Consider the following 20,890-nt stretch of genomic DNA (forward strand, 5'->3'; position numbering starts at 1 on the left):
ATTTGGGTACAAAAATTTCTACTGAGGTCCATTAGCAAGTAACAATGAACTGAACAATTATGCTGAATTTCTAATAACACTGCTTATAAGTCAATCAAACAAGTGAAAACAGTCACTGTTTGGCTCTCTGGCATAAGTAAAACTAAGTCTTTTACTAGAAACTAAATTAGAGCAGAAAAGCAAGCACCGTGTACCATGAAAGTGGGTTTAGTGCAGAAAAGTTGGCTCACTAAAAGGCCAGAAGTGTTAACAGTGACTCACTTGCGCAGGGAATCAATGATGTCCATGGAGAAGTGCTCGTCCCAGCCGCAGTCCAGCAGAAACCTGAACTCGTCGACTTGGAGGAGGTAGCAAAGAGCGGACTCCTCCTGGACCCCCGACAGGGTAGTTAATTTGATAATAGATGTCATTTTTTGGTCCAATAGTAACAGTCCAGAAGGTCCTTTCAAAAGAAATAAATATAATTAAGCAAAAAAGTACAGTCTGGCATAAATAACAAAGTTATATCTCATTTCTGAGCAGACGGGAATTCCATAAACATGGAAAGCAAACATTTTGCAGACCCGTTTCTATCACTGCTGAGGATAAAAGTGCAAACAGCCCTGGCCGGTTGGCTCAGCGGTAGAGCGTCGGCCTAGCGTGCGGAGGACCCGGGTTCGATCCCGGCCAGGGCACATAGGAGAAGCGCCCATTTGCTTCTCCACCCCTCCGCCGCGCTTTCCTCTCTGTCTCTCTCTTCCCCTCCCGCAGCCAAGGCTCCATTGGAGCAAAGATGGCCCGGGCGCTGGGCATGGCTCTGTGGCCTCTGCCTCAGGCGCTAGAGTGGCTCTGGTCGCAATATGGCGACGCCCAGGATGGGCAGAGCACCCCCCCCTGGGGGGCAGAGCACCGCCCCTGGTGGGCGTGCCGGGTGGATCCCGGTCGGGCGCATGCGGGAGTCTGTCTGACTGTCTCTCCCTGTTTCCAGCTTCAGAAAAATGAAAAAAAAAAAAAAAAAAAAAAAAAAAGTGCAAACACCTCCACGCTCCTGTTCACAGTGCGTCTCAGCGGCTCCCCAGCATGGTTTTCTGACAAATGGACTCTGGAATCAGACAGACTCAGACCTAAACTGACTCCTACGTGGTCCTCACGCACGTATCCGTCTATAAAGCATGAAGGTTAATATATACATAGAAAGGATGTTACAATTTATGTGGGGATGCCTGCTACACATATTTCATGAACACATTTACTGGAATTTAGGACCTAAAACTAGAATTCTGTGCTATTAAACAGATATTATAAAAGTATTTATTACCAAAATGCAGCTCCACAGAAACATTCCAGATCCTACCTCCTTGAAATAAATCAGCCTTTCCTGGCTGCCTGTGTAAGTAGGAGAGTTCACTGCATGTGATAACATATAACCACCTATCTGCCCAGGGTCATATTAATGAACAGGTAAACTGACTGCCCACCTTTCATGAGACAGGCTGTCAAAGGGCTAATCCCAGCACACACCCCCATCTTTGTTCCCCTCAGCCATAGCCAAAACTCAAGACCGCTCCTTATCCATTACCACTGATGGGTACACGTCCTGGGTGGCCCCAGGCCCCTACCTCTCCAGCCTCCCAAGCCCTTCCAGTACGGCCTGTGGAACTCGGATGACATTCACCTGCTACTTCGCCCACCTCTCCGCACGGTCTCCACCTTCTCTGGAGATCTGGCTGTTCTCACATGATCCTGTTTCTCCTGCAGCTTCTCCAGAGGCCCTGTCTCTACTCCTTACCTCGTGGGCTCCTTGCCCCTTCTGCAGCCTCTGGCTGTTCTCACATGATCCTGTTTCTCCTGCAGCTTCTCCAGAGGCCCTGTCTGTACTCCTTACCTCGTGGGCTCCTTGCCCCTTCTGCAGCCTCCAGACTATGCCTTCTCCTCCCTCCTTTAAACACTGCCGTCCCAGTAAGCTCATGCCACCCAGTCAGTCCACGACAGGCCTTCCTCTTTCCTTCTCAGTCCTGGCCTCTATTAAGGTGACCTCAATCACTGAGAACCTCAGTTCTGACTCAGTCTTCCTTGCAGTAGCGTCAATACTGACCTGTTAGTTCCCTGACTTTCTCAGCTCCGATAATCTGCATTGCACGTCAGCTACCCACCACCAGCTCTATCATCTGAGGACCTGTCAGTACCAATGAGCTGCGACACGTTCAGTTTCACCCTCCAGCCTCTCACTCTTACTCCGGCATTCCCACTGTGAGAGCCCTTTGGTCTCACTGACCTCTGACCCCTGACCCCTTTTCACTACCCTCTGTGTGCAGAGCAAGAACAGAGTAGAGTTCTTCAACAGGCACCAAGTAACTACTTACCAGTCCTATTTGTCTTAGTAGGTTGACTTTCCATCTCTGAGACTATAATTTCACATCTCTTCTCTGCTCAAGCATCATGCACCCCTCCATCTCAGCTGATAACTCACCACATTCTTCATTTAGGAAACAGTAGACAGGACTCCTCATTTTCCAATACCACACCCACAACCTTCCTGCGTGGACACTGCTGTGTCTCCTACTGTATGGAGGAACTAGCCTGCTCGCAGCCGAGGCCCCCACTGCGTCTCTGGTGCCCTTCCCAGAGGACAGCAGGCACCCCCACTCCTCTCCGGGACGTCCGCGCTCCTCCCAGCAAACAGCTACTCTGATCTCCCAGCCGAAGGAACCTTCTCGGCCCTGCAATCCCTTGCAACCACATCATCATCTTTGCTCCCCTCTCACAGCCAATTTCTCAGAACACGTGTCCATCAGTGTGTCTCCATCTTCCAACTCTGGACTCTGTCTCCAGAAGGTCACTGACAAACTTCTATTCAACTTAAGCCAATGGAAATTTCTCTGGCCTCAAGTTACTGGAAATTGCCGCGTTCACTAACGTTGACTACCCCATCCTCCTTGAAACGGCCTGTCTCTGTGTCCGTCAGTCCTCTCCTGGTCCGCCGTGTGTCCAACCGGCCACCCTCCAGTCTCCTTTGTTAATCCGTCTGTCCCCACTGCTCGTGTGGCAGTGTGCCAGCAGCCCGCCTTCTTCTCTCCAGGGCCTCTCACCCGCCCCACAGCTTCCACTGCCATCCGGTCTCTGGTGGGTTCTCTGACTTACCGTTCCCACATCTAACCCATCAGTCAGTATGCCCTGCATTTTGACCGCCATTATATTTCTCAGATTTCCCTCTGTCTCCACTGTCACCAAGATCTCTAACTAGGTTGTATATATTCCTTGCCTCAAATGTATTATGTCAGAGACTTTCCCCTATCAGTTATACCCTATGACATCATTCTATTTCTCTTAAAGTACCTAGTGCTCTATTATAATTGTTGATTAATTTCCTCCCTTTGTCCATTTCCTTCTCTCCTAATTCCAGCACTAGAATATGGACCCCATGAAAGTACAGACGGTATCTGTTTTGATCAGTCACAGTCCAATGCCTCCTCAGTGCCTAACATACAGCAGTGGCCAATAAATGCTTCTTAAATGTAGGAAACAAGGGTAGTATTAATGAGCTGCAGTGCCGTGATCACGCCACCAACAGTCAGCTCGGACGTGCAGCTCCTCTTGCTTGAGAGCTGTCTCGAGTGCGGGGCTCAGCTTGATGTGTATTTGTATCCTTGCTATACTAGTACACGTCGTTCTTACAGTGGTTTGCCAGTAAACAGCTGTTCAAACTAGTTAAAATAAAAAATATATTGAGTTAGCATGCTCCTAATTGTAAGGTATGAGATATACAAAGATATTAATTCCCTATTTGATGGAAAATGTATATAAAATACAACTTTGGAAAGGAGCTAAGAAATTCTCCCTGCCGAGCAGATTCTTGCCCCGCACCAACTCCTGCGGGGGCTACATGTCCAGGCACTGGCCGCACCTCCGCCTGAGCACAGGTGGTGCGGGCCCCCTGCCGCCCCACAGAAGGCAGTGGTGACCACGGCTGCGCCTTTTCTTCTGTATCTCTCAATTCGCTTGAAAAGCCCTATGACCAGACAGTCCAAAATGAAATATGAGCTCGTGCTGCAGGATGAGAGGCCCTGGGCGTTGCTGGGGGAGCGCAGGGAACAAGCAGAAACAGCACCGCTGTAGGGATGGCCACGGTCGAGGATGGCCACGGCTGACGTCCACAACGGCAGGGGCGAGGCTGCGGGCACACGCACTCTGAGCGCAGAACCAAAGGGCAGGACCCAAGGCAGACCGGAAATCATAAAGAGAAATGGAGCGTGTAAACACGGCAGCGCTTGGTGTGAGCAAACTGAAATGTGTTGGAACGGGGCATTCCCAGCCAGGCGACGACTAGTGCAGTTCTCTGGAAATGGCAGCCCAGATGAAACAGAGTGGCTTTAACACTGAGCACGGGGTAGCACTGGCAGTCAGAGCCGACAGTGCCTGTTCTGACCCAGTGCAATCAGGAAGGGTCACTAAAGTCTATGCTTCAACTACAGAGGCGGAAGATGAAATTGGAAGACTTCACACAAGCACCCAAGAAGAAGTTAATCACACACCACAACAAGGCACATCGATAATGACAGATGACTGAAACGCAAAAGTAGGAAAGAAAGCAGAAGCAAATGTTGTCGGAACATTTGGACCAGGAGTCAGAAACGAAGCGGGAGGTTGGCCTGTGGATTTCTGGGGAGCCGACAACTTGTCCATCACACACACATGCTCCAGATAACTGTACATGTGGCCATAACCAGACAGCTGATAGAGAAACCAAGCAGATGTCACTGGAAGCAGGAGATGGAAAAGTTGTGTTCTCTCTGCCAAAACCAGACCAGGAGCAGGTGTGGCACTGACCATGAACTGAGAACACACACATCGGCGTGAAGCTGAAGAGCACTATAGGTATCACAGCACCAAAACGTCACCCTAAATCCCACCCCTGACGGGTTTCAAGTCCATGTGAACATTGTTAAACTCAACTGACTGAGGACCCCAAGACCTGCGACTGAAACTAAAAAATTAGAAAAGAATGTGAAAAGACAATGGCGGAAGTAAAGAAAGGAAAACTGAGGTGGATGACAGAGGAAGCACTAAAAACTGCTGGCAACAAGCAAGAGGCAGAAGTAAAGGCGACAACAAAAGCATGTTAGAATCCTGAACGCAGCTCTGCCACGCTGCCCCAGAGACAGAAGGGGAATCACCGGAGTCAGAGAAAGCTGGAAAAGCACGACGAAAAAGGACAAATAAGAGGGCACTGCCAGAAGATTCCAGAAATAAAAGGGAAACTTACACCTACATCAGGAATGGTGAATGATCAATAAGGAAGCACAGTATCTGACCCAGAGAAATTAAAGGGAAGGTGTAAACAGAATACTGAAAATCTATAAAGAAGAGACAAAAGGACAATGGACACCTTGAAGAGGATTCCTATGCAGAAGAAGCTGTACTTCTAGAAGGTAAAAGATGCCCTGAAAGTATTGGGAAGAAATAAATCACCAGGGGTAGATAGTTACCAATAAAATTAATTCTACCCACAGAGACTGAATCTGTCACAATCCTAACAAGAATATGTCAACATATGTGAAATACTCACGACACATTCCAGTGTTCAAGCAAGGAGACGCCAAGGAGCACAATACCTATCGGGCCCTTTCTCTCATTTCCCACACAGGTCAAGCCATGCCAAAGGTGTTTATGGAGACTGCAGCCCTATCGGGCCCTTTCTCTCATTTCCCACACAGGTCAAGCCATGCCAAAGGCTTTATGGGGACTGCAGCCCTATAGGGCCCTTTCTCTCATTTCCCACACAGGTCAAGCCATGCCAAAGGTGTTTATGGAGACTGCAGCCCTATCGGGCCCTTTCTCTCATTTCCCACACAGGTCAAGCCATGCCAAAGGCTTTATGGGGACTGCAGCCCTATTGGGCCCTTTCTCTCATTTCCCACACAGGTCAAGCCATGCCAAAGGTGTTTATGAAGACTGCAGCCCTATCGGGCCCTTTCTCTCATTTCCCACACAGGTCAAGCCATGCCAAAGGTGTTTATGGAGACTGCAGCCCTATCGGGCCCTTTCTCTCATTTCCCACACAGGTCAAGCCATGCCAAAGGTGTTTATGGAGACTGCAACCCTATAGGGCCCTTTCTCTCATTTCCCATACAGGTCAAGCCATGCCAAAGGCGTTTATGGGGACTGCAGCCCTATAGGGCCCTTTCTCTCATTTCCCACACAGGTCAAGCCATGCCAAAGGCTTTATGGGGACTGCAGCCCTATCGGGCCCTTTCTCTCATTTCCCACACAGGTCAAGCCATGCCAAAGGCTTTATGGGGACTGCAGCCCTATCGGGCCCTTTCTCTCATTTCCCACACAGGTCAAGCCATGCCAAAGGTGTTTATGAAGACTGCAGCCCTATCGGGCCCTTTCTCTCATTTCCCACACAGGTCAAGCCATGCCAAAGGTGTTTATGGAGACTGCAGCCCTATCGGGCCCTTTCTCTCATTTCCCACACAGGTCAAGCCATGCCAAAGGTGTTTATGGAGACTGCAACCCTATAGGGCCCTTTCTCTCATTTCCCATACAGGTCAAGCCATGCCAAAGGCGTTTATGGGGACTGCAGCCCTATAGGGCCCTTTCTCTCATTTCCCACACAGGTCAAGCCAAGCCAAAGGCGTTTATGGGGACTGCAGCTAAGAAATCAAGAGAAGGCTGAGACTCAGAAGGGCACCAATTAAAGAATTAAGAAAAAACCCCAGAAGCAAAGGTGTGTTATTGAGATCAAGACTAAGATGACCCATACCCTCATACTCCTAGTTACTATGTTGATGTGAAAGTTGGATACTGAAGAGGCTTTATAGGGAAAATTTGATTCATTTGAAAAAAAGGTGTTAGAATAGAACTCGACTAATACATGGATGGCCATCAGATGAACAAGTAGGTCCTAGAACAAATTAAGCCTGAAACACCACTGGCGGCAAAAAATGACAGAACCAAAGCTCTTCTACTTCGCACTCATCGTGAGAGGGCAGGGCTCTTTAGAAAAGGCAATAATGCCAGGAAAAATAGACCGCAGCAGGAAAAGAGTAAAACAAATACAAGAAGCCACAGGCGTGAGTCCACACAAGCCGTGTAGGCTGGTGAGGACAGGACATTGTAGACATTCCTCATTCACAGTCAACAGGAGTCGGAGCCAGCGCAACAGCCGATAACAAAGACACAATTACAATAATGAAACTCTAGAGAAACTCTTCTCAAGTCACCTTACCTCCCACTTCCTCTATTTACATCATGGAGTAAAAAACACAAAGGACCTTGCAGATAGAACTGAATGAGTTTGTCAAAACACTTTTGCAGACAGACCCTAATTTTAACAGATGAAAACTATCCTCATTACAACTGCTCAGAATATCATAAAGCTACATCTTCATGAAACATTCATTACTTACTGATATCTCAGTTGTATATAGGATGAAACACCATGAATTCAAAGGAAGAGTTCTTTATAAATCTAAAAAATAGAGAAATGAGTCTCGTGAATGTGCCAAAACGATTTACTTTGGTTTTAATTATACTGTTAATTTATATGTCTTGCCATAAAATAAACATCAGCAGCAGCAATAAGTAATACAGCTATGGCTCTTTTTAAAAAAAGAAACTTGTTATAATTTTAGGAAGCTGAAGCTTACATAAAACAAACATGGATAGTAAAAGATAATAAAATACAAAAGTATTAATATGCCAACTGATTATAAGCAGGGGATGAAATATGCAGGTTAGGAAATAAAATTTTTATTTTTATTTTATTTTTTTTAATTTTAATTATTTATTTTAGAGAGGAGAGAGAGAGGGAGAGAGAGAGTCAGAGAGAGAGGAGAGATGGGGGAGGAGTTGGAAGCATCAACCCCCATATGCGCCTTGACCAGGCAAGCCCAGGGCTTCGAACCGGCAACCTCAGCATTTTCACGTCGACGCTTTATCCACTGCGCCACCACAGGTCAGGCTAAAATTTTTAAAATTGACATTAGCTTCTGTTATCGAAAATCATAAAAGAGGTGGGATCTTAAATTATTCATTAAGGATTGGCAGGACTTGGGTAAAGAGAGACAAAGAGAAAAGGTATCCAAAACAATAGCATGATCCAAGGCACAAAACAAAAGAAATTACAGGCTACCAGTGAAAAAACTAGCCTAGCAAATGAACAGAAAAGGGCAGATAGTGAAAGACGCTGGTAACTTTGGGCCTAGTTCTACTGGCAACAGAGAAACACTTTATATTTTAAGATCCATTATCAAGCAGGAAGATCCCATGATGTAGGTAACTGTTTTAGGAAAACTGGCTGGTGTGGATGATTGATAAGATGCTCAGAAAGTGGGGAGATAAAAAGAGGAGTATTTAGCAGACTATGTCCTCCTTTCGACTTTATTGGTTCTCCTTTGAGGCTAAATTTCTTTAGCCCCAGATGCCCTTTAATAACGCTATGACATGAATTCACTAGTTGTTATCTAAGTAAGCCAGGCTCGTAACTACGTGTTTGATTCCTTTTTTTGCAAATTCCTTTAGAACAGTCTGCTCTCAACTCCTGGTTACTTTTCCCTCAGAACCTGGCACACATATCCTCTTTCTATTCCTACTGCCAGTACCTTAACACAGGGCCTTGTCACCTTACATTTGGGTGTGTTTCCCCGCCTCCAGCCTTTCTCCCCCCCATCTCAGCATAACCTATAAAGCACCCCTGCACGTCATGTCACGTCACGTCACATGCCCTGCTCAGAAACCTAGGAATGCTTCCCACTGCCTGAAAAAACAAAACCCAGACACTGAATGAACGCCTCTGCTGGCAATGGAGGGCGCCAGACGGCCCTGACATCCCTGCTCGCTAGCACCTCAAGACCAGGCTCAAATTCCACTTCCTTACCAATTCCTCTATCACTAGTGTCTACGCCAACAAAAATAGAATGCCAGCCACGAATGTACCTGGAAATTTTTCACAGCCACATTGGAAAGTTTCACAGATGAAATTAATTTTAATATATTCTTATTTAACTTAATATAGACAAAATATTTCAACATGTAATCATTATTAAATTATTGAGCTTTTAAACATGTTTTTTGTACTAAGTTTTTGAAATCCAGTGTGCATGTCAGAGTTCCAGCAAACCTCAATTTACTATAACCACATTTTCAAGTGCTTCGTAGCTACATGTAGCTGGCAGCAACTGTAATAGCACAGGTCTAGACTCTAAATTCAATGCTTCCATATGCGGAGGTATGTGTTCTGCCACTCCTAAAGTGCAGGCTGACACCATTCTATTTTTATGTACATCTTAGGCTTGAAGGTTATGGTATCACCAACCATTTAGTCTCTCAAACTATCAACTCTGGAGTCACCCTCTGACCACCAAATCAGCTGCCATGGGTTGAATCCTCTTTGACACTTCAGAAGTGTCTTTCTGACATCCTTGACAATCCTACCTCAATCAGGCCATTCATTCCCTTACCTAAACAATTGCAACTTCCTCTCATCTGGTTTTCCTGTTCCAACTTGATCCTTCTTACAGCTGCCATCCCCCCAAAATATATACTCATGCCCCTTCCTTGTGCAAAGTTTTCACTGGCTTCCTGCTAACTATTGAATAAAATCTTTTCAAACCTCCTGAAATCTTTGCATCCCTGTTCTCCACCCAGGAATGACCTTCTCTTGAGTCTAGTAAATTCCTTTCGACCCTCCATGACCCAGCTCAACTATTCACTCCCTAACAAAGCTTTTCTGGTGTCTGCCGGCGGTTGTTTTCACCTCGCCCCAGCGGAACACAGAGAATGTTTGCTGAACGGATGCTGAACGCCTAAGGCGGCGAGTCAGGGCGACCACGTTTGTATCGCCAACACCCGGCACAGCACTCAAAGCGACAGAACTGTGTTCTGTGGGCAGGAGTGAACGCGAACCCAGGGTTCCTTCTGGACGGTGGTTCTGACCCATACACTACTTCACGTATCCCGGTCCCTTGCTCTCTCAGTAATGACCGGGCGAGTTGATGACGATTTAAGGGGAACTCTGCAAATGCAAGGTTAGAGGATGGGGTCTGGCTGGCCCCCGGCTCACTGTGAGTGCGGGGTCTCTTCCGGGTCAGGTTTGGAAGAGGCGGGTTTCCTAGAACAGGATCACAGGGCTTGTAAATGAAGAAAATTAGGAGATGGGCAGTTAGTAACGCAGGTTCGCCAGGTCCCAGGAGCCAGACTCGCCGGGGTTCCGGCTCGTCTGACCTCCTGTTTATCGAGGAGCCTGTAAAATAAGTCGGCGGTGGCTGGGGAGCGGGAGCCACGGAGGGCAGGGGCCGTTTTTGACCAAAAAGGACGCCGATGTTTAGGAGCCTCCGGGTCCCTCACCCCAGACGGGAGAACCCCGGGCGAGGAGGCTGAGAAACACGGGGCCACGCGGCTCAGGAGCCAGAGCTGGCGTCGGGGTCCCTCCTCCGCGCCGCGCGCCCGAGAGGGCGGAGAGAAGCCGCAAAAGGGAGGGAAGGAGAGCGGAGGAGCGACCCGAAGCCCGGGCGCTGTAGACCCACGGAGAAGTCACTGCTCTCGCCCTGGCTGAGCACGTCTGCCAAGAACAGCCAGCCCAGTCGCGGCCGAAACCAGCGGAGACGGGGTTGGCGCTGGAGCCCCCTCCCCATCCGAGGGCTCACTGCTTCCTTCCGCCCTCACTTGCCTCGTCAGTCCTCCCCCAACGCTGTCCACTGCCCTTCCCAACCCCCAGTCGAATCCAGCTGGAGAGCGAGAAGAGCGGACGCTCGCTCAGCGGCACCCGCGGTGATCAGGCGCCAGCAGGCCCGCCGTGGAGGCCGCCATTTTGGAAGTGGAGTGAAACGGCGGAGGCGGGGGACACCTCGGGCGATACCATCTTCGGGAGGAGTGCGGATGAGGTTGTAGCAAGAAAAAATGACCCTGATACCGAGTCTCGTCACCTGGGACCTAAGTATTATTTCAGAACAATTTGTACTATGTTGAAGCTCACAAAAATATGTCAGGAGCCGAGTCTGAAACGGAAGAAGAGGTATGGATTCGCGATACCACCCCTGTCCTGGAGCGGGTGCAGCGAATGGCGGGTCCCAAGACTGCGACTTCCGGCGGCGCCGGAGCCTGGACTCGCCGTTGCCCTTGGTCTTGGGGTCGTTGCTGGCACCGGGATCGCAGGTGGGTCCGGGACTCAGGACGACGGAGGCACCGCGGGCCCCTGCTGTGCAGGAAGGAGGGTATGCCGTCGGCGGTGGAGGGTGTGGGGAGTGGTCTGGGCCGCCCCGGGCTGCAGAGCGAACGGGACGAGAAAAGGAAAGGGAAGTGGGGGGGTTTCTTTTGGCGGACGGTGGGGCTCAAGTGACCCATCTGGTGGCTATTAGAAGGGGTGCTCTGAGGCTGACATATCGGGATTAGAGATCTCGCGGTGACCGGCCCCGGCCGGACCAGAAAGGAAACAGCCAGGACAGTGCTAGGCTGCAGTAGGGAAGGCGCATCATAAGATTCGTCCACGTCCCAGCGTCTGTTCTCAGGGCTGGAAGGCTAACCTCGCTCTCTCCTGAAGCTCCGTTCCGCTGAGTCTGCCATTCCATAAAATGTGCACTTTTTAAAGAACGTAGTATTTACTTTCTGCTTGGTGTCTTGGGTGTATGTGTCTTTAAGACAGGTGACTTCAAGGAATCCGTTTCTCAATGTATCCAAGCATAGGTTAAGTCGACACTTTGATCAATACATGCTGTGGGGACCAATTAGGAAATGGGGGGAAAATATGCGCGCACACACACACACACCTCTATATATTTAAATGTCTAATCATCTTTATTTTTCCAAGGTGAATTCAGAGTGACTTGCAAAAACACATACCAGGTAGTTTTCTTTTTAGAAGTTAAGTGGGCAGAATTGGGTTGAAGATAAAGTAATATGTACTAGGGAAAATAGGATTTGTGAAGAGTGATATTAATATAAATATTTACCATTGTACTTACTGTTGAGAGACAGTAAGGCACAGATAAAGAGCTTGGATCAAGGAACCGGACTGCCTGGCTATTAATCCCAACTGTGCTGCTTACTGTGTTTGTGACCTTAGGCAAGTTGATTGTCCCTGAACTTCTTCATCTGAAAAAAAAATATGCCTACTTCTTTGGGGGCATTTATTGATTAATATTGTATAGTACTGTGGGGATTACATGAGTTGATGGTTATAAAAAGCATAAAGTAGGGTGCCTTAGTGCTACAAGAGTCAGCTCTTTCTAGAGGTAGGCAAAAAATAATCCTTCAGTTATATGGTTGCTTGAGTCCGTAAGATAAAAACCAACTAATCCCCCCCCACAGCCCACCCAGGAATAGCATAGCCACTCCCAGTTCTGAAATAAGAGCAAACTTTTTCTTAAGAGTCTTCTTTAAGGAAGATGCCAATCCATAATACAGGGTTGGCAAAAGTAGGGTTACAGTTGCTTATATGGAAAATAATATAGTAATTAAAAATAATACTACAAAAATAAACTCTGTTTCACATACGACTGGAAACTTACCTCTGCCTGTCCCTGTACAGTGCCCTCATGGGCACCCATATCCTTCATCCAAACCTGGGCTTATCTCATTGGAGCCTGTCCCAGGTCCTCACTGTCCTTTGCCCATGACGGAGAGGCTGGAAGCCTGTCTATGCTTCCTCTCCTATTCATTCTCCAAAGAATCATTCTCAGTTTTTGTATTCATAAACTTCTGTCTTCCATTGTCATCCTCTTGCAATGGGGGGGGGGGGGGGGGACAGGAAAAATTATGTTCAGTGCTACCATTCCCAAAGGCCATTTATGTTGTAGATTTTACAACTGTAAAAAATGCCTCTAGGACTAAGATTTGTCATTTACATCTTCAGGCTGGACTCAGGCTTCCTTCATGGCAGTGGAATACAACTCTGTATTTTAAATGTACAGAATCCTTTTATCTGTCAGTCCCACTGTCTTTACCTGTAGAATCTCACAAGATTTTTATTAAGCAAAAACCTCAGGGGCTTGTCTGATCTTGTCTGCTCAGAGTAGAGCCAGACAAAAGTAGGTTCTGGCCATGTTGGAAAAATGCCAATAGTTAAGTATCTGGTAACCCACAGTTGGCCATGGGCTCGTTTAAAACAGTTTAGGGCTGAGAGTCCATGAGTAACTACTCTTCTGTTGCTGGTCAACCATAAACAGTATCTAACAGTATACTGAGGGTTCGAATTGATGCCAGTTAAGAAATTAAAGGAACTTAGTAAGCACAATGTGGCAGAATAGATGACCACTGGACTCTTACAGAGACCTATTTTGTCTAGTATTTTGCAGTTAAGTGCTTTCAAAATTACATTTTCCTGTTTCATTAAGACATGCAACGTTATTCCCATACTTGACTAGCTCAAGTTTGTAAAACAAATGGCTAACTTGGTGGACATTGGTCAGAATCACAAAACATCTGTCCCTGAGTTAAGGATCTAAATGCAAATAATGCTAAGAAAAGCACCACCATCTGTTGGGAAATAAAGTAAGATTAGCTACATTTCCATTCATATGTCTAAGAGCTATTTGCAGCAAATCGGCTAAAGAGTGCTCAACCATACAGATTTTCCCGCCCACCCCGGAGGTTTGGCCAAGGGGTTCAGTTTAAAAAAGGACTGGGGGGGGGTGGATTTTCATATGCAGTCAAGTTTGAGGATTCCAGCATGTAAACAATAGATTAAAACAAAACTAGTTGATGACTAAATTATAAGTTATTTATTTTAAACATTTTATTTACATACAACATAATTTTCTAGACCAGTGACATTCAGACTGGAACTTGCTATAATACTCCTTTTTTTTTTTTTTTTTTTTTTTAAGCAAGAGATAAAAGACAGAGGAAGGGACACATAGGGACAGGCAGGAAAGGAGAGAGATGAGAAGCATCGATTCTTTGCAGCACATTATTTATTCATCTTTTGCTTTTTCATATGTGCCCTGGGGCTCCAGCAGAGCAAGTGACCTTGGGTGTCAAGCCAACAACCATGGGGTCATGTCTATGATCCCACGCTCAAGCTGGTGACCTCAGGGCTTGAACTTGGGTCCTCTGCGTCCCAGTCCAACACTCTATCCACTGCACCATCACCTGGTCACTTTATGAAAGAGTATTTAGTATAACTGAACCTCATTTATTGCGCTTCAGTGGTGTTGTGTGGTTTTTTTCCCACAAGTTGAAGGCTAGACCCTCTACCAGCAAAAAGATGATGACTAGCTTTATTGGTACACTCGCTTTATTGCATGGTCGGAACCAAACGCACAATATCACCAAGGTAATATTGCAATATCGCCTATAACTGCAAGTTTTAATTTCATGGTCATTTCCTAACCTTCTGCCTTTAAACAGGAGTAAGTGATTAAAGTTTGAGAAATAAAGAATTAGAAGGTGGGTGAGAACCTGTGTCCTAGAAGGAGAGGCAGGAATCCAGTCTACACAATCTCAACACGGTTTAGTGCTGAGCACTTTGGGTGGCACAGATGTATAGTCATGTATCATATAGTGATGTCTTAGTCAACTATAGACTGTGTGTGCGATGGTGGTCCCATGAGATTATAACGGGGCTGAATTTCCTGTAAGGAGAGGAAGGGTGTCTGGTTCAGGGGGAAGTGTTTCTCTGCTGGAGCACTCTGCTGGGACTTGGCAGTAGACTCCCTGTCACTCACAGCAGCTCAGATGAGTGCACGGACGACACCCCAGTCCACCCCACGCTGACCGGTTTCTGCCCAAAGGAGCCCGTTCCCCGCACTACACATGCAGAGGGCGCTGCGGCCCCGGGTGTAGCCTGAGGTCGCCAGAGTATGTTGCTGTAGATTCTTTGCTGAGGACCTGAGACCCTGTGCAAGGACAGGTCCACAGGGGCCACCCTGACAAGTAGTGAGTGCCGCTGCCCCTCAGTAGAAGCTTTCTGTGCTCATACAGAGCCAACCAGTCTGTGTGCTTAGGAAGTATCCTCAGGCCGTAATGATGAAAAGCACAGTAAGTTATTCCGTGAGCTCAGTGCCAGAGAGACAGCCCTTTGTGCCTGATAGGGTCAGCGGAACCAGAAACCAATTTCCAAAGTTAAACTGTTGTGTCCTCAGTCCTATGCCCTCTTTATCTTTATTTTTATGAAAGCCACAGCTCCAACATGCAGCAGCCAGAACCCATCAGAACCACAGACAGTCCCCTATGTTCTTTTTATTTACCTTGAGTTCTTACTCCTACTGATCTCAGGCTACCTCTCATTGCATGTTTCTCATCGGCCCAGCCCACTCCCCTGTTCGTGAGCAGCACTGACAGCTTCCAAGTTCCATTTCTGACCCTGTCGGAAGTAGGGAAGGGCTTGGGGGACAGTGTTTGTGACGTCTACATAGTGTCCAGTAATGGCCTGGGCCATCACACTCACCACTCAGCCAGAGCAACTTTGTCCTGCGAGCTCCACTCATGTAAATGCCCGTTACAGGTGTACCGTCTTTTATCTTCCCGTTGTGTTACTATTGCCTCCTGTTGAGTAGAGGAAATGCTGTACAGATTGGTAGTCTAGGAGCAATAGGCTGTACCATATGCCCTGGATGTGTAGTAGGCTATCCCATCTAGGTTTGTGTGAGTGAACTCGGTGATGTTTATAGGACGATGAAGTCACCTAACGATGCAGGTGCTTTTCTAAGAATGTATCCCTGTCACGTGACTATCTTCTCTTTTTAGATTGTCATCAATGTCTTCTGAGCCATTCTCTTATGATTTATTCATTTATGACTCACACACAAGGATGTATTTTGATTTCATCTTCAGGTGCAAATTTTTACAGAAAATAGATGATTCAACTATGTTTTTATTGAATTAGTGCAAATTTATTTTCTATATGATGACTTCTAGTTCTCATACTCCTCCTCTGCCTTTTGAAACTCTTAAAACTTAAAAGCTCTTAAGTACCATAAATGTCATTTGGGGGAGGGGTGTCTGAGAGAGGCATTGTGATATAACTGAGAGCATCCAGAGCTTTGGAGCAAAACTGAGTTTGAATTCTAGCTCTGCACTTAATACCTATTTGGGTTAAGCTACTTTCTTACTTATAATGAGGATAATAATAGTTATTTCATGTTATATATAGGACTAGATTATGATATATCTGGTACCTAATAGTCATGTTATAAAAGTAAGTTCTGTTCTCGCCATATTCTTTATAGAGTCATTTAATTGACATTCAGATCTACTGTGACATTGAATAAGGTTGTTTCTTAAAATTTTTCTCATTTTCATTTTCTTTCAAAAATTAGTTTTTAGCTTTGAACAGTAGCAGTATCATTGCCAATGAGGTTTACTCAAGACAAGATTACTGCTAATTAAAAAAATTAACGTTCAGTAATTAGCTTTATCTAAAGAAATCTGCTCATGGAAGAATAGTATTCTTTATTTGTTTTAGCATTGTGAGAGGTTCTAAAAATATATTACACATGTAAAAGTTTTAAGTCAAGCCCTGGCTGGTTGGCTCAGCAGTAGAGTGTTGGCCCAGTGTGTGGAAGTTCCAGGTTCGATTCCCAGTCAGGGCATACAGTAGAAACTCCCTTCTGCTTCTCCACCCTTCTCCCTCTCCTTCCTCTCTATCTCTCTCTTCTCCTCCTGCAGCCAAGGCCCCACTGGAGCAAAATTGGCCTGGGCGCTGAGGACAGCTCCATGGCCTCTGCCTCAGGTGCTAGAATGGCTCCGGCCACAAAGGAGCAACACCCCAGATGGGCAGAGCATCGCCCCCTGGTGGGCATGTCAAGTGGATCCCGGTCGGGCACATGTGGGAGTCTGACTGCCTCCCCACTTCTAACTTCAGAAAAATACACAAAAGTTTTAAGTCAATACTAGATGTGTACAAATACTTAGCTTTTGCAGGTAGAATTTGTATTTTCCATTTCGCTGCACTGTATCATCAGATCACTGATGAGATTAGGAAAAAGTTAATAAACTTACTTTAGCACACTAATTTTTATGCTAATCAGTGTCACCTATATTATCTTCATCAAGTAGATTTTAAGAAGTATACTACATTCTGTGCCAAACAAATTTAAAGAGGCTTATGCTTTTAACATCTGTTCCTATATTGATGGCTATCTTCCTGTTTTAGCTGCAATTTGAAAGATGTTTCAAAAGCAGTTATATTTCTGACAGTCTTTTTTTTTTATTTTTGCATTTAGGATGAATTTAGTTCAGATTGTACGTGACCACTGGGTACATATACTTGTCCCTATGGGATTTGTCGTTGGATATTATCTAGACAGAAAGAATGATGAAAAGCTAACTGCCTTCCGGAACAAGAGTTTGTTATTTAAAAGGTTAGTTTGGGCATTTTTTAAAACTAACAATTAGCTTTTGAAAGTATTCTTAATAAAATAGACTCCAAAAATAAACGGGATAATCCTCCTACCCCCAAGGACTTAGATTTAAGTGATACTTTTTTGTAGTCTTGTTTGTTGTTTAACATGTGCATAAAACTACGTGATTACATTTGGAATGTAAACAAGTCTTCAGTTTATGAACAGTCTATTTCAGATCTTGAAAATCCCCTTTTAAATTTGGAATTCAGGGTGCATGTTAAGATAGAAACAATGTTTTAAATGAAACCAGCTCACCCAAGCCTACTTTATGTATATACAGTCTTATTTAAGCTGCAGTGATGGTGAAATAAACGGTACTGGTAGTGGGTTGGTGTTCTGTCTCAGCAGCACAGCCTGAGGGCGTTCGACATGGTGGTTGAGTTGGCCAAATGGCAGCGGGTAGCCGCCTGGCTCCATCGTGTCTCTGGGGATGATTCTTTTGCTGCAGAGTTCAGGGACGGTGTCTGGCTGTGGGTGTGCAGCTGGGTAGGAGGAAGCCCAAGGGACAGGAGAGTTGAGCAGCGTCGTGGAAGAAGGAAGTTCACAGTCAAGGATTTCAAGAAAGATAAAATGAGCTAGGAGGGTCTAGAAACATTAAATGAATGCATTGATCTTTCATATGAAAACAGGCTAAGAAATTGTGGCTCTTTAATCTGGAAAAAGTTTTAAACTTTCTATTGTTCATGACAGAATAGAATGAATATGTTGAATCAATAAAAAATTGTAAATGGGTCAATTTAATAGAATGTAAAATACTGAATTTATGTTATTCTTTCCCTTTTATCACTTCATAAAAGTTTTATTTTTCCTTTCCTTCCTTCTTTCCACACAGGGAATTGAGACCCAATGAAGAAGTCACCTGGAAGTAAAGGCTGGGGCTGAATTACAGAATGTTTGCATTTTTTAAATTATGAGAAAAATAAAAACATTTAAATTGAACAATTTGGAATGTGGTCTTTTTGATGCTGAAGTAATCTTTCATATTAGAAATAGGCACACTAGCTTTAAAAATAATTACTTAGTGCCTGATTGTATACATTGATGTTAACTTTACAATTAGCATTTAATTTTCTGTTATTTTGTTATTTTTTTAATTGATTTTAGCGGGAGAAAGAGGGGAAGAGAGACAGGAACATCGAGCTGTTCCTTTATGTACCCTGACCGGGGATTGAACCAGCAACCTCTATGCTTCAGGATGACGTTCCAAGCTATTGGCCAGAGCTTATTTTATTTTTTAATTTACTTATTGATTTTAGAGAAGAGAGGAAGGGGGAGAGACAGAAACATTGATCTGTTCCAGTATGTGCCCTGACCGGCGTTCAAACCTGCAACCTTGGCATAGCAGTACTCTAACCCAGTGGTCCCCAACCTTTTTTGGGCCACGGACCAGTTTAATGTCAGAAAATATTTTCACGGACCGGCCTTTAGAGTGGGACGGATAAATGTATCACGTGACCGAGACAAGCGTCAAGAGTGAGTCTTAGGCTGATGTAACAGGGAATCTGGTCATTTTTTAAAAATAAAACATCGTTGAGACTTAAATATAAATAAAACGGAAATAATGTAAGTTATTTATTCTTTCTCTGCGGACCGGTACCGGTTGCGGCCCGGAGGTTGGGGACCACTGCTCTAACCAACCAAGCTATCCAGCCAGAACTTACTTATTTTAGATCATAGTGCTATTAATTGATGTAGTCAATTTTTCCCTCAGATATTTTTCCAAAAATGTTTTCAAGCCATGTGCTTCAAAGGTGCTTTAAAAGGATGATGCTACGATTTTATTGCAATAGAAAGAAATGATTTGTTGATACAACAGGGATGAAGTTCAGGTTAATTATCCTGAATGAAAGAAGCAAAACAAAAAGCACACACTATATGACTCCATTTATATAACGCTAGAAAGCCCGGCGGTCATACGAAATGACCACTGTTCTAGATATTATAAATTGTAATTAAAATGATTTGTGCAAAGGTGTCTGCTAATTCAAACTGAATTACCCAGGGCAGGCGGCGAGGACGCCCCTTTGCTTACTGCCCCACGGGGTTTCCCCCTTCTACTTGCTTAATTGCTTAAAGTAGAGTGCAATGAAGAAAACCACTGGCGTACATTTCTTAAGAGCCACCGCTAGCTCAATAAATGTGATTTAAATAATAAAATGTTAATTCACATGTCAAAGATCTCTTTGTACACAACATTTCTTGTGTAGATCTTTCCATCATTTTTAAGCTCGCCTTGCAGAGGACCATCAATTATTTTTAATTTTACGTCCGTTCTTTCATGAACTCTTGAACAGGCAACATAAAGTTGACCGTGTCCAAATGCAGGCTCAGGTAAAAAATTGCCAACACGCTTAAGCGTTTGGCCCTGAGACTTATTGATGGTCATAGCAAAGGCAAGTTTTACAGGAAATTGTCTACGTCTCAATTGAAACAGCAACCGTTTGAGATGGAGCCAAATCAATTCTTAGAATGACATGTATTTCACTTTTAGAGGAGCCAGTCAAAGACTTAGCTATTATGACATTATTTTTCAATTGGAGAACCTCTAGTCTTGTACCATTGCAAAGACCCCTTCTGGTGTTAAGATTTCTTAACAGCATAATAATTGCTCCAATCTTTAACCTCAATTTGTGAGGTGGCATGCCAGAAGGCGGGACTATTTGAATGCCGTGGCAACTTCACCCCATTGGCTAGTACTGTTACGCAAGCAACCAATAAGCTATCGGCGACAGACAGACACTTAAGCCACATATAATAAAGATATTAGAAGCTGATAACTAATCTATAGTAAAAGAGACAGTGGTTACTTGGGGGCCAGGGTACAGAAAAGGGGAGGGAAGAATGACAAAGGGACACGTGGAAACTGTTGGGTACAATATGTTCATTTTCCTGATTGTGATGATAGTTTCATGAGTGGATATATATGTTATGTTATAGTCAACTACCTCTTCTTGGGAAGTTAATTTGTCTTAAGTAAGATTGAGTATAGAATGAAATTACAATGAAATGATACTCCCTGATTATCAGAACTCAGGATACAAACTGACACATTAAAACTTTAAATGTCTCCTGACCAAGCAGTGGCCGGTGGATAGAATGTCGAACTGGGATGCGGAGGATTAAAGTAATGATTCCAGTATGATGTAATAAGTGCTTTAATACAGGCATGTGCGAGGTATAGTAGGATCAGAGGACTTTCTGGAAGTCAAGGGAAACAGCTGGTGTGGCTGGAGCAGAGAATTCAGGGAGATAAAGCCATGTGGGCAGTTTGTCCAAATCACAGAGTTTCTTAAGCCAGGAGTGGGAAGCCACTGAAGGATCTGAAATAGAGTAAGGTTTGTGTCAATATTTAAAGAGCCTTCCCAGTGTAAGCTGCATGCAGGTGGGACTGTCTCTCATGGTTATCATTCAGGTGCTTGATACATAGTAACACTTCATTTGTTAAGTGAAAGGAAAGCTGATGAGATTCACATGTTTGAGGCCACTGACAGCACTGTGAATGGGATATACTGAGACTGGAATCAGGAGACCAGAAGTCTCCAGACCAGGGCACATGAAAGCATGAG

General features: G+C 45.1%; 2 protein-coding genes across 4 annotated transcripts in view; one reads left to right on the forward strand and one right to left on the reverse strand.

Annotated features, from left to right (window-relative positions):
- The window catches only part of CPSF2 (cleavage and polyadenylation specific factor 2), a 32,249-nt gene extending 21,439 nt beyond the window's left edge, over positions 1-10,810 (reverse strand). The window contains exons 1-3 of one of the 2 annotated variants that reach the window (XM_066278404.1): positions 10,652-10,810; positions 7,392-7,453; positions 262-442 (exon numbers count right to left, since the gene is read on the reverse strand). In XM_066278404.1, the coding sequence (XP_066134501.1) occupies positions 262-410 (149 nt within the window). In that variant the 5' untranslated portion in view covers positions 411-442; positions 7,392-7,453; positions 10,652-10,810. The remainder of the gene's footprint in view (positions 1-261; positions 443-7,391; positions 7,454-10,651) is intronic. The other variant, XM_066278405.1, reaches the window with a different exon arrangement.
- Positions 10,811-10,948: 138 nt separating this feature from the next.
- On the forward strand, positions 10,949-18,266 carry NDUFB1 (NADH:ubiquinone oxidoreductase subunit B1). Of its 2 annotated transcripts, none has more exons than XM_066278407.1 (3): positions 10,949-11,136; positions 17,145-17,282; positions 18,157-18,266. In XM_066278407.1, the coding sequence occupies exons 1-3, from the start codon at positions 10,964-10,966 to the stop codon at positions 18,191-18,193; spliced, it is 348 nt and encodes a 115-aa protein (XP_066134504.1). In that variant the 5' UTR covers positions 10,949-10,963; the 3' UTR covers positions 18,194-18,266. The 2 variants fall into 2 exon arrangements, with proteins under 2 accessions (XP_066134504.1, XP_066134503.1); XM_066278406.1 differs by having other exon boundaries at positions 10,984-11,195.
- Positions 18,267-20,890: the final 2,624 nt, after the last annotated feature.

The sequence above is a fragment of the Saccopteryx bilineata genome, chromosome 4 (assembly GCF_036850765.1).
Source record: "Saccopteryx bilineata isolate mSacBil1 chromosome 4, mSacBil1_pri_phased_curated, whole genome shotgun sequence".
In the NCBI taxonomy this organism is placed as follows: Eukaryota; Metazoa; Chordata; class Mammalia; order Chiroptera; family Emballonuridae; genus Saccopteryx; species Saccopteryx bilineata.

Bases quoted from the DNA above. Each gene is read 5' to 3' on its own strand.
- NDUFB1 (XM_066278406.1), top strand. From the start codon at position 10,999: ATGGATTCGCGATACCACCCCTGTCCTGGAGCGGGTGCAGCGAATGGC. The intron at 11,196-17,144 runs GTATGCCGTCGG...TTTTGCATTTAG, and splicing joins CCTGCTGTGCAGGAAGGAGG to GATGAATTTAGTTCAGATTG. The intron at 17,283-18,156 runs GTTAGTTTGGGC...CTTTCCACACAG, and splicing joins AAGAGTTTGTTATTTAAAAG to GGAATTGAGACCCAATGAAG.